The sequence below is a fragment of the Antechinus flavipes genome, chromosome 4 (genome assembly GCF_016432865.1).
Source record: "Antechinus flavipes isolate AdamAnt ecotype Samford, QLD, Australia chromosome 4, AdamAnt_v2, whole genome shotgun sequence".
In the NCBI taxonomy this organism is placed as follows: Eukaryota; Metazoa; Chordata; class Mammalia; order Dasyuromorphia; family Dasyuridae; genus Antechinus; species Antechinus flavipes.
The window spans coordinates 83,520,644-83,534,916 of record NC_067401.1 but is presented as its reverse complement, the minus strand read 5'-3'; the positions used below and the strand labels follow the sequence as shown (position 1 = coordinate 83,534,916).

The 14,273-nt window shown below is 35.1% G+C and overlaps 1 protein-coding gene across 1 annotated transcript in view; it reads right to left on the bottom strand.

The window, feature by feature from the left end:
- The window catches only part of SMYD3 (SET and MYND domain containing 3), a 1,009,300-nt gene that overhangs the window by 146,683 nt on the left and 848,344 nt on the right, over positions 1–14,273 (bottom strand). The window contains exons 9-10 of the mRNA XM_051993450.1: positions 10,425–10,512; positions 6,448–6,622 (exon numbers count right to left, since the gene is read on the bottom strand). Coding sequence (XP_051849410.1) covers positions 6,448–6,622; positions 10,425–10,512 — 263 coding nt within the window. The remainder of the gene's footprint in view (positions 1–6,447; positions 6,623–10,424; positions 10,513–14,273) is intronic.

The window sequence follows — 14,273 nt, the reverse complement described above, 5'->3', positions numbered from 1 at the left end:
AGGCATGGCAATCAACTCTAGGCAGCTCTCACCCATGTCTGCACCCTTTTCTCCAAATAATATTACAACATATAATATTCCCTGAGGAATGCAATGGATTGGCAGTTGATGGAAGTTCCTCAAATGCCCTTTTTGAGGGCCAGAGGGAACAAAGCAGCCACGATCTGTTCCAAAATCACATTCTAAAAGTTTTCTTTTATACAAGTGCAAGAACTTGGGGTTCTTGGATCCTTTGGAGTCCACTGGCAAATTTCAGGAAACATGTCCATTAACTCAGGTGAAAATATATACATCTTTATTTTAACTGATCTCCAGCTGAAATCTAGCATTTCCTTTAATTACAATTTTTAAAAAAATATAACATTATTGTGAGAAGAGCTCCATAGGCTCCATCACACTACCAAAGGGATCCATGACATGTAAAAGGTGAAGTGCTCCCACTTTAAGGTCTGGTCTTAGGTCTCCCTGATCTCAAGTGTGCCCTTGCTCCAAGGTCATACTTAGATAAGCCAAGGGAAGGCAGCCTATATAGCAAAGCTTCCTCCTCGCTTATTTTGTCTCTTTGCACTACTATGATTTATGGATTACCGGTTTGTCAGCTTCATCTTTTCAAAGAAAAGGTTCAAGTCTCAACTGGTTGATGGAGATCAATGTAGATTGGATTTTTCATAATATAGAATGTACTATAAAACAACTCCTTAATAAGTTAAATGAAGCCTCAGGGATAGTGGTGGTAGTAGGTTAGAAATTTATCATTCAGGAGAAATGCACAGGGTCTGTTTACAAAAAAGTATATAAACTTTCTTGAGACTGACCATGTACATATATATGTGTATATATGTACAACAGAGATATTTATAATTACATATATAAATTATATTTGTATATCTATATATTTTTCTTCTGATATAATTTTATGAAAGGTGTCTTCATTTTGCTTGAGCTTAGAAGGTACCAAGATATTGTGATTATTATTATTAGATTAGATAGATAATTATTATTAGATTCAATAAGTTTTGTATTGAGGCCTTCAGGTAGGCTTAAGAGACCAAAAGTGTAACAAACAAAGGAGGTCCCTATAGGTACATATTGTTAATCCTATTTTCTTGAGAAGATCAAGACATCAGGATAGTAGTACCATGATTGGCAAGTGAATTGACTTTCCGTGAGGAAAGGTTGTGCAAATTTACAGGTTGCACTCTCCTCCAGAGCCAACTGGATTCAGTGGCACAATATTGATCAGGAGTATAGAGATGGCAGCTAGGGAGTACAGTGGGAGACTGTTGTGTATGGAGTCTGGAAGAGTCTTCTTTCCAAATTCAAATCTGGCCTCAGGCACTACCTGTGTAACCCCAGGCAATTCATCTAGACCTGTTTACATCAGTTTCCTCATCCATAAAATGAGGAGAAGGAGAAGGAAATGACAAACCATTCCAGCATCTTTGCCAAGAAAACTTCAAGTGGGGTCATAGAGTCAAAATGACTGAACAATAAATACATGACCCACATTTTGAAGGCAGAGAATTAACTTGAAAATGATACTCATCATTTGGCACTGGACAAGGATCCCTCTGGCTTGTATTTCCCTGCTTTTTAAGTTCATCTTTTACAGGAAGCCTTCACCAACTTCTGTTAATTCTAATGTCTTCCCTCTGCTAATTATTTCCTGTTTATCCTGTCTAAAGCTTCGGTTGTATATATTTATTTGCATGTTATTTCCCCAGGGATTGTTTCTAGTCTCTTTTTATCTCTCCAGGGCTTAGCCCAGTAAATGACCCATCTTACACATAGTAGTTGCTTAATAAATATTTACTGGTTTATGAACATGTTTTAAATCTACATGTTGGCTCTAAACAAATGGTGAATGTCTTTTGTTTTTTGTTTTTTAAGACAGATTGGAAGTTGACATAACCAAAAAAGAAAAACCATAAAATGAAGATGGGAAGTCACAGGGAAGCCACATTATACCAACAAACAGGAGAACCAGGGACTAGTACACTTACCTTTCAAGCATGTATCTTCCTTACTCTTATTCCTTATCTCATTCAGCAACCTAGAATTTGGCTAGATGTGTCAGATTTGTCAGATGTGAGACTGGTTGCTACACTGTAGATTTTGTTGCTACTGTACAGTTGTTACAATCATTTCCAACTCTGTGATTTCATGGACTATATTACCCATGGAGTTCACTTGGCAAAGATACTGGAGTGGTTGCCATTTCCTTCTCATTGCATCAAAGCAAATAGCACTTAAATGACTTGACTAGTGTCACATATCTGGGAAGCTTCTGGGGCTGGATCTGAACTCAGATCTTGATTCTAGGACCAGCCCTCTATCTACTGATCCTTTTAGCTGCCTCAGGGAACAGATAAGTAACCACAAGTTCCTATCAGCAAGCATTTATTATGTGCTTACTAAGTATAAGGCACTGGAGAGACAAAAGAGAAATATGACACAATCTCTGCCTTCATTGAGGTTATAGTCTAATAAAGGAGCTTTACCTTGTCATTCACTTGATGGCTATTAAGTATTTACGGGGTATGTTATGTTGAAATAAATATTCTAGTGCACTTGGGAAGCATACAACTATCAGCCTTGAAGGAGTTTATGATCTCTTAACCAACTCTGTGCCATATCATTCAATCCACAGACAAAGGTAATTCACTTATCAAGTCAAAGGCAGTTTTACTATAAACTATGTCTAGTCCTGACTGTCTTACAGAAAAATATAATCTAGTCAGGCTTCTTAAACTATGGATTCAATCCCATATGGGATCATAGAATGGAATGTGGGAATAGCAAAAAGTTTGGCAGCAATCAAAGATATCAAATATCCCTCCAAGATTTAATTCTTTATATAAAAATAAACACATCTATCTCATTATGCACATTTGTTTTCATCTTTAATATGTGGCAAAATTGTATGTTTATAAAGAATTGTTTTAAAATAAATTTCTTTATGATTTATTATCAATAAATATTTGATTTGTGTACCTATTTTATATACTTATATATTTTATGTTGCATAAAAATTTCTTGCATGAAAAGGAGTGGCAAGTGGAAAAAGTTTAAGAAGCCATGATGTATAGAGATATTTTCCTCATGTAAATATATTTTTCTCTGTCTCATAAAACATGTCATGGAAGAGTAATTAGTCAACTTTCCTGATTCAAATTTGATAAAGAAAATTTCATGTGAAATTATGTTACTAAAAACTCAATTTTAAAAATCAGTTTCTAATAGTCCCTATGGAATACAACCTACAAACTACTATTAGACTTGTTAGCTATGTTTCTGTGACTCTTAACTAATCAATCAGACTGCCCTAAATCAATGAGCAGCTTGATGCACCATGTCAGTTCTCTTCAGAGAGAATGGTCCAATCTTTCTAACATACATTCCTAGAATAGCTGGAGGTAACTGGATGGCACAGTAAAGTATTGGTCTTAGAGTCAGGAAGACAAATACAAATTTGACCTCAGTTACTTACTAACTACAACTTACTAGCTGGGCAAAAAAAAATCACTCTCTATGCCTTGGTTTCCTCATATATAAAATGAAGGTGATAATAGGACTGAACTTCTGATAATAGGATAATGGGACTGAACATTTTATCTCAAGATAAAATGAGATATTTGCAAAATCTTTCTAGATCTTAACCATAGTTACTATTATTATGGGCAAAATTGAACTATAATACAAAATGCTACCTAATATACCAAGATGTCAAAGGTATATCCCACCCACAATTCCTTTATTATATATTCACAGAATTCCTGCATCACGAATGTTTCAAGTATGACTAGGGAATTATAAAAACAAGCCACAAACATAATTTTTTATTAGTGCCCTAAAAGAAGCTTAGGAATAAAGAAAGACATTGAAGGAACTAATGTGACCAAGTGAATCTTGTATCTGGTTGTGCTCCAACCCCTAGGATTCATTTTCTCATTGACTGGCTTTTTAATTCTTTGGACTCAGATTCTTATAAGTTGGCCTTGCGTCTGAATTTCCTGGTTCCTGACCTATGATCCTGATTATTTAGACTCCCCATATCTGACTTCCTGACACCTGCTACTGAATCTTTCTGATGCTATCACCTAACTATTGGAAATCTGTCTATCCATCTGGATACCTATAGTCTTCTGCCCAATTGGATTTTTACCATCTGCCTGACCACTGGGCTTTTGCCATCATACCGCCCATTTGGACTTTGGATGTCCACTATTTCTATTTCATCGGTGCCAAACTTCTGGTTTTACACCTGGCTTACTGGCATAGCTCTTTACTTTGTTTCTCTACCTTTGCCTGAAGTACTTTCTGGATCCTAAGTTATATGTCAACTTCAACTTTGACTTGAGCTTATTAGTAATTGCATTTTATATCTATCTATCTCTATCTATATTTATATATGTGCTGCCCTTAGACTAATACTCCAGTCCCATTTCTATTTTAGGCTTATCTCTCTATATGTATGTATAATATACAATACATTGTATAGGTGTACACATTTGTATACATGTGCACACAAACCTATTGGGTTGTGCACTTATAAGATGGTCATGAGATTGGAATGTCAGTCCAAGAGAAACTGATGCATACATAAATTTTAAAATACATATACAACATATCTATACATATGTGCATATGATACATTTACATATGGGGGAGGAAGGAGAAAGAGAGTGGACTTACCAAATTCATTATAGCTAGATTCATCCAAGCTATGATTATAAATATCTAATTACATTCTAGATATTGAGGACCCTGAGATAAAGATAATGCCCTGCTCTCAAAGCAGCTTAAGTTTTATTTAGAGGTAAGTAACTTTTTTGCAGAAATAGACATATAAAGTACATATAGTCAGTTCTGCTAGAACATCCTGTTCTGAAGCCATAAATTTGATCCAATGTGATTCCAATATTAAGGAATATTTGGAAAATATGAATTTTGTATTTGCTGATAAGTAATTTCTTCTTGGAAAAACAGGGAGGCTGCAGAAAACTCACAAGCTAGCATCCTTCTAATGCTAACTTCAATAAATCAACTTCAGGTTGCTGTCAAGATAAGAGTATCATATTTTGTGTAAACAGGAGCTGTAAGCAGAAAAAGGCTGGTCCCTCACTCGCTTCCATTTCTAGTTCCTTCCTATCATGGGCTTAGGCCTCAAGCCTTGGAGTTATGAACTATCAACTTGTGAGAGACGTTGCCAAAACTGGGGTACAGGCTGAGCAATATCCTAAGATAGTGTACACCATCACTATTTATTGTAGTTTTTAAAAAATATTTCTTATTTAACACATCTAAAATTGTTGCCATTTTTATTAGTTTCCTATCTTATTTCATGTAGCACTGGTGAGATTTTTAAGCATTGTGTCCCTAACTCTATTTTCCCTTCATAAAATCTTGTGGTTTTTATGGTACAATTTTGCACAGTCATGTTTTGGGGGGAATACATATGTGAGATTATGGTTGAACTGACTATACAAAGTTATTTCCAAGGGGCAATTATTAACAAGGGAGACGGCAGGAATCAGGACAGACTTCTTGTAAGAGTAGTACTTGAGCTGAAATTTTAAGGAAGATAGAAATTGTTCTAAGCCTCTAAGAGGCTTTGTTTCATGGAACTGATATCTTATGCAAAGTAAGAGAGATGGGTGATAGATTGTAGTGTTTGGGAAACCACTTGTAGGCCAGTTTGAGATGGAGAATGAATGAGAGTAATGTGCAATGGAAGAAGAAGCCTTGAAAGATAAGTAGTTGAAATCCAGATTGTGAAAGGCTTGGAAAAAACAAAATTGTGGGGGTCTGTATTTTATCCTAGAAGCAAAAGAGTACCACTGCAATTTTTCAAGTCAGAGAATGACACAGAGCTGCATTTTATAAATATCAATTTGGCACCTATGTGAAGGATCAAAGGAGAAGACATTCGAGGCAAGGAACCCAATTAAGAACTTATTACAACATTTCAGGAGAAAGTAACAAGGATTTGGAAAAGGGTGGTGGGCCTCTGAGGTGAAAAGGGGATGAACACAAGAGAGGCAATGGAGTTAAAATCAATAACACTCAACAAATGATTATATGTGGATGTGAGGGAGAGTGAGGAGTCGGGGATGAGTAATATATGGTGACCGTGAGAAAATTGGAAGGATGGTTGTGTTCACTGCATAAATAGTTGTTAGGAAGTGGGGAAAATTTAATTTTTTAAGATTTTTTTCAAGGTATTATACGATTTTGAACATAATTATAGTGTTTCTCTTAGCAGAGAATGAGTTTATCTTCTGTTAACTGAAAATACACACAGAATAAAATTACCTTTTCAAATGGGTTTAGGAGTCATATAGAAACAAATCTTCACTAACCAGTCTCAATTTGGAATTCCAGCCTTCACTAAATGGTCTAGCTTATGTGGGGCAGCAAACAAACTGCTCCCTTCACAGATCTTACCTGTACGGTTCCAGGGTTCGGCTTCCATAGAGCAAAGCATCTTCCCACAGACTAAGATTAATACAGGCATCCATTGCGCATTCAAGCATCTTTAACTGATAGATGTTTCTGTCTGGAAGACGATCTCCACAGTTATTTATAAGAGTCTGGCACATAGCCAGAACTTGCTCCCACTCTGTTATTAACCTTAGTTAAGGATCTTCATCAAGGAAAAAAATACAAATTAAAAAATAAAGATATTCTAAAAGGCTGAAAAAACTCCAGGGCACTAACAGAAAGGAAGCTCCTATTATCCCACACAGATAAGCTGCTGAAAACATACTTGAGAGAGAAAAAAAAAACATCTAAGTGGCATCTTAGCTCTATGAATTCTGTTTACAATCAACAAACCATCACGAAGCCAAGTCTCTGCCTCTGGTTATTATATTTTATTAGAAGAGGTGAAGGGCAAGAGATGAAAGGATATAACAAGCCAGAGCAGTCCTTTTATTATACTCCTCTTAATAGATCCATTCATCCATCCCTTCTTCCATCCATCTATCTACTCATCCATCCATCCATTCATTCATTCATCCCTCTATCCCTGCCTTCCTCTATCTCTCATTCCTCCATCCATCTATCCAAACATTCATTTACTCCTCCATCCATCCCTATCTCTGTTTCTCCTTCCACCCATCTATCCAATAAGTATTTTATTAAAGGCCTGTATTCTAAGCATTGCACTAGATACTGGAAATATAAAAACAAAAATAATCCTTACCTTCATGAAACTTATATTCTACTGAGGAAATCAACTTACAAATGTATAAGTAAGAATATTGACATACAAAGCAATTTGAAGAAAGTGGGATGGGTCTAACAGCTGGGAGCTGGGGCAGGAAAAGTATGTAGAAGGTTACACTTGACCCAAACCCTGAAGAGAATAGGTATTTTAAGAAATGAAGAAGTTTTAGGAATCTTTGTATATCGACTACTTCCAAATAATGTCATTATCATCTACTTTTGTCCAGTCTGTTAAAATGAGGGACTAAGGAGACAGAAGATTTGGGGTAATTCTATCTTAATGGAGAAGTCTACATTGGCGAATTTCACTGATTACCATGACACCCAAATGTAAGGCATCTATGAAAACAGGTTTCTTTCAAGTAAGATTAAGTAGGTTAAGCAGGTTATATGAAATATATATTTAAATACTGTCATTTCAGAAAGGTAAATATATAAATAGTGCCTATGGGTGTGTACTATGTGTGACCAAAAAAACCCAAAAAAGCCTCTCAATAGATTTTTCTCCTACAACAGGTGTTCTGAACTCCCCAATCCCATTCTTTCCCTCCCACATACACACCTATCACAGGGATATTAATGATATCACAGCCTATTTTTAGGGGTTTGATTGTAAAGCATCAGTGCCCCAAGGCTACATCAACATCAAATAGGAACATTCCCATTTTAAGACTAACCTCCCTAAGCTTCAGTTTTCCCCTCTCTTTAAAAGATTTCCATTACCTGTTCCCCACCTATTTCAAAGTCAGAGCCACAGGATTAATGAGGGCCTGGTTGTAAAATTCTCTAATACTCTCCAAGGAAAATGGCCATAGGAGTACCAATGATTATTATCTATGCTTTCAAAAAGGCCAGACTGGAGGAACATATACATCAGCCTTGAATGTAGCTACTTGCCCACTGCCCAGGGCTAGCAAATTTATCACTGACATAGAGCACACAATCATGATTTTATGTCTTTTATTACCACTATGAGCAGGGCCAGGCCTATGTGAAATCATTCGCAAGAATGAGTTTATCTTTCATCCCCTTAACACAGGTGCCAAACATTAATGCCGTTTCTCAGTGTCCAAGGTCCCTTTCCCTGTGGCCATCTCTCTCCCTCCCCCCACCTAGTCCAAAGCCTTCCTTTTTGGACAGCACCCATCAGTCAACAAGCATTTATTAAATGTTTACTTTAATAGGAACAATAGCAACAGTACCAACAACAATGACAATACCTAGCATTTATATATCACTTTAAGGTTTACAAAGCACTTTAAATGCGATATCTCACTTGCAGATGAATAGTACAGTGTGTAGAGGTCTAAAGTGCAAGAAAACTGAAAAAATAAGAAGAATCTGCCAGGTTGTGAAGAACTTTAAATAGCAAATTATTTTCTTATTTGAAATTGGAGGTAATGGGAGTTTATTTGGGTATGGAGGCGGGGGAGTATTGTCAGACCTATACTTTAGGAAGATCATTTTGGCAATTTAATAGATTGGAATGGGGATAGATGAGACAGAGAAACAGTTTTAAAAAAACTACTGAAATAGTCTGTGCAAAAGGTGATGAGCATGTGAATGAGGATGATTGCTATGTGAGTGACATCTAGAAGAGAATATATAGGAGGCTTGCTGGGAAAGGAGAAGGGACAAGATCTAAAACTATTTTGGTGATGTTATATGTGGGAATTAGAATTACAGTAACAGTTAAAATATTAGACTAGGTATAAAAAGAGGCATTCTAGTAAATGTTTAACAATTGTATCTCTGAAAGAAAATGTACAAACAACACACAATTAAGTTTCATCTACATTTTTAACACTTTCCCCATCACTTATTGCTAGGCAATCAACAAAACAATACACAAAGTCCAGGTTTGCAGTTTCTCAATTTCCAATTTGTAAATACTCACACTGAAAATGTAATTACCAGGTCTAATAAGTACTATGAACTGACTCTGGCAAGCTCCAGTTATACTTTTGAGACTGGAGATAGATTGGAGAATTTGAGGAGCAAATCTTTTGAAATTAAGACAGAATAAAAACTTTACAAGTTTCCTGATTGCCTGCTTTCATATGAGAAAAAACCACAACATTGTGACAATTTCCCATTTAAGGGGGGGGTGAAGATTGATTAGCACTCATATTGTATTTTGGTGCCTTTCTATATTATGCAGAACACCAAAATCCCATAGATTGGTTTTGACCAATCTCTAGACTTTTTACTTCTCTTTCTTATCCCGTCAAAACGTATCCATATACTACTTCTTTAGGACTTTTCTTCCCAAAGCAACAACTAGTCTACCTAATGAATTATTGCATATTTTTGCATAATCTATATAGTATTACCATACTTTGATAGCACATTTTATTTTTAACAAGGTGAGAACCTCATGGCCCCTTAGTTTTGAGGAAGGATCCAGATAGTTATCCTTCTTTCTCTGAACTTTACACCATATTCTACACTGGTACCTTCCTGTTTACTCCAGGATTCCCTTCTAAATATTCTTAGATCATTCCTCAGTGAAAGTCTTTGTGTTTCAAGCAACATGACAGGTTGGTAAATACCTTTGAATTATATTTGAATTATAGCCATGTAAATCTATACTTGCCTCTGAAATAAAGGATGTATCCCCTGCAAGGATAGACTGTTTAGAAGAAAATGACCCAAGTAATATGGAACCAGCATGGCACTGTAGCTAGGGGTGCAAGATTTGAACAAGGAAGTTCTAGGTTTAAACCTCAACCTTTTATACTTACTAGCAATGACTAGGTAGAAGTCAACTTTTCTGAGATTCTCTGTCTGTAATATTTTTTTAATTTAAATAGCACATGTTTCCTTCCTTATTCTATCCCTGTTTCTCTGAACTTCTCCATTTTATCTACCTAAAGTTCTTCTCTCCCATTTCAGCTCCCTCTTATGTGCTATCTTCTATTAGAATGTAAGCTCCTTTTGAGGGTAGGAACGATCTTTTTTGTTTGGGGCTTATGCCTGGCACATATTAAATGCTTAATAAATATTTTATCTATTTATACATCCATCCATCCTCAAAACAATGTATTTGCAGCATCTCCGCACAACACAGAAGGCACAAGGGGCCAGTTCCCTAATAATCATTCAAAAGGTAACCAACCACAGACAACAACAACAAAAAAGTAAAATTGAAACGTGAAACAGAGACTTACTTTGACCTCTTAATGAAAGGATACTTTCTTGTGACTGGAGATCTTCAATTTTTACCAAGGAACTTTGAACTTCCTTCCAAGCTTGTTCCTCTCCTGCTAGCATATCAGCATCCTAATCCAGGAGTCAAGTTATAAGACAAAGAAAGATGGGAAGAAAAAAGAGAGAAATCAGGTAAGAAACTAGAAATTATATTTTAATGACATATATGATTAGCACCAAAAATAAAAATAGATGGAAGGCATCACTTGGGAAATAGCTAGATAAATTGTACCATATAACTTTAGTAAAACATTACTATATGATCACAAATGATGAATGCAAAGAATTCAGAGAAGCAGAGGAAGCAGCATGCAGGTAGAGTGGATCAAATGTTATCCTCAGTTTAAATCCTGCCTCTAGCACTAGTTGTGTAATCTCTCATCCTTACTTTCCCCAACTGTAAAATCAGAATAACAAAAGCTCCTAAGGCCCTCATAGGATTGTTGTGAAGATCAAGAGTTAACAAATATGAAGATTTTATAAAGCTTTAAAGTATTATATAAATGCGAGTTATTATTTACTCATAAGTGAATGTGATATAAAAACAAAAGATATCAAAACATTTTTTAAATAGGCAGGAGGTATTAGTGAACCAATTTTCACCTGGCAAAAAAAGATCTTTGAAATTATTACTACTCACAAAGACCTCTTTTTCAATAAGGACTTAGCCCAAAGGCTTATAATTGCTTATCTTGTAAACATTTGATAACAAATGCCTGCAATCTACTGAGCATGAGAACATTATTCCATGAACAGGAATAGACTGAAGGAAGAGCAGGCCTAGCCTAATTTAGGCTAGACTTTAAAGAGATACCATCAGAGGGTCCTGTTAGAAAATTACAAATGAATTCAAAACTCCAAATTTACTATGAATGAGAAAGGAAAAAAATCTCTCTGGTGATCAAATATCTAACCTCTCCAAAACATCTCACAAACTGTTATAAATTTAATTTTTCTAAAACATTGATTTGATAAGGCCATTCCCCTAGGCAAGCCTTTGAAGTGTTCTCACAGTCTTCAGATTTCAGTCCATTTGCCTGAGAGTAAGAACCAGGATGGTGATAAGAACAATATGGTCAGAAATTAAAAGAATTGAGTTCAAATTCTGGTTCAAACATAACATTTATTAGTTGTGTTTATCAGTCAGTAAGTCACTTAAAATTCCTCCTCCCTGGAAATTGAGTAGATGCCATCAGTTGAGGAATGGCTGAATAAGTTATGGTATATGAAGGTAATGGAATAGAATTATTCTATAAGAATTGATGAGCAAGCTAACTTCAGAAAAACCTGGAAAGGCTTATGTGAATTGATGCTAAGTGAAGTGAGCAGAACCAAAAAAGCATTGTACATACTAACAGCAAGAGTGTGTGATGATCAACTGTGATAGAGTTATCTCTTTTAATCAATGTATGACTGAAGCTAATTTAAATAGACTTGAGATTGAAAATACAAATCACATGCAGAGAGAACTATGAAGACTGAATGTGGATCAAAGCATAGTATTTTCACATTTATTTTTGTTTTTTTTCTTGTTCTTTTCTCTTTTGATCTGATTTTTCTTAAACAGCATGACAAATATGGAATTATGTTTAGAAGAATTGCACATATTTAATTTATATTAGATTGTTTGCTATTTAGAGAGAGAAGGGAGGAAAGAGGGAGAAAAAAATCTGAATACAAGGTTTTGCAAAGGTGAATGTTGAAGAGTATCTTTGAATGTATTTGAAAAAAAAAATACTATTAAAAAGTAAAATCCTTCCTCAACTATAAAATGGTACCTTTCTCACAGAGTTGTGAGGAAAAGTACTTAGTAAATTTAAATGTGCTACCAAAAATGTAAGCTATTATCCTGGTATCCACACTCAGGCACCAAACTACTTTTTCACTTATTTTTCAGTTATATTTGACTCAATGTAATCCCCTTTGGGGTTTTCTTGGTAAATATACTGGAATGATTTGTTTGTTTGTTTCCTTCTCTAGTTCATTTTACACATGAGGAAACTAAGGCAAACAGAGCTAAGTGACTTGGTCAGTGTCACATAGCTAATAAGTAAGTATCTGAGGCAGTATCTAAATTTAGGAAAAAGAATCTTCCTGACTCCAGGACAGTCTATTCACTGTGCTTCCTCTATATCTCCTATTACAGCCTCACTGGCAGCTTATGCTCTAATCAAATTGCTTCATTGTCACTTCATTGCACTTTTTCCACTTCTTGCATCTCTGATCATGTAATTTCCTCTTCCTAGAATCCTCCTCCCAACCTTCGACTTTTTGCTGATCAAAATCTTATCCATTCATCAAGCTCCTGCTCAAATGCTATTTTTGATCACTCTGGACTCTCATAGAAAACTGGTAGTACCAAGGAAAAAACAAATGGAGTCATGAGTAGGATATGACTAAAAATGATTAAAAATGAACATTACCCAAAAAGCACTCTAGCTAATTATGGAGTTGGCCAGTAACATTAGCCAGTGGGAAATGAATTCTTTGGCTACAATAACCCATGAATTAGAACAAATTCTTTGATATTTCAATAATTTAATGATCTGAGAGTAATTCAATATGATTCATCATATGCTTATTAAGTACCTACTGTGTACTAGTCAGCAATTCAGCTAGATGATATCTTCATTTCAAATTTTTAAATTTATTTTATCTTTAATGTATGTAATAAAACAAGCATATCCATAATACAGTATAATAAAAATTACTGCACATGAAACTGCAAATCTATCATGTACAACTTGCTATTCCTTAAAAATATATAATAAAGTTAGCATGGAAATTGTTTTTTTCTTTTTTCTCCTCACCATGCTTTAGAGATAATTACAATTAGAAACAAATGTATTTGTATGTGTGTATACGTGTGTGTGTATAAAATAATTCTGTACATACTTCTATTTATCATTTTTTCTCTAGATATAAAGAATATCTTCTTTCATGTATCCTTTATAGTTAATTTGGGTATTTATAATAGTTAAAATAACTTATTTGCTCAAAGCTGTTCTTAACATATATTGCTGTTACTATATAAAGTATTCTCTTGGTTCTGGTCATTTTGTTGTTCATTATTTCATGCAACTATATCCATGTTTTTCCAAGATCATCAAGCTCATTATTTTTTATACGCTATATTTTCTCATACAGATTGTATCTTCTCTGCACCTTAATCATTTTATGAATTGCTGTAAGCTAAAAGCAAATCATTTAGCAAGATTGGTCAATGTGTTCTTCACTTTAAACATTTTCAGGGATAACTAGGAGGTGCAGTGGATAGAGTACCAGTCTTGGAATCAGGAGGACCTGAATTCAAATCCTGCCTCAAACACTTGACATTTAACTAGCTGTGTGACTCTGGGTAGGCCATTTAATCCTAAATGCCCAAATATCCCCCCTAATAAAAATCCATCTTGGTAAGATCTGTAGGTCTTATCAGAAACAGCTAGGAAGCTCAATGGATAGAGTGCTGGATTTAAGGTCAGGAAGACCTCAATTCAAATCTATCCTTAAACATTCACTAGCTGTGTCCATACTATTCAAAAGGAACATATTAGCCAAATAATATTTTTTATCAAGAGAGTATCTATCTGAGGGAAAAAAATCCATGATGCTTAGTGGTAGAAGCAAACTGGTAAGAATTTAAAAGAAGAAAGGAAAAAACAGTGATGGTATTGTGTAGCCTACTGTAACACAGCAAGGTTAGAGTGATTATTATCATTGGTGATAACTACTAAAGTATTTAATGTATTTAATATAATGAAGCGAGCTGATGCAGTAGAGTGCCATAGAATTCAGGAAAATTCATTTTCCTGAGTTCAAATCTGTCTTGGAGA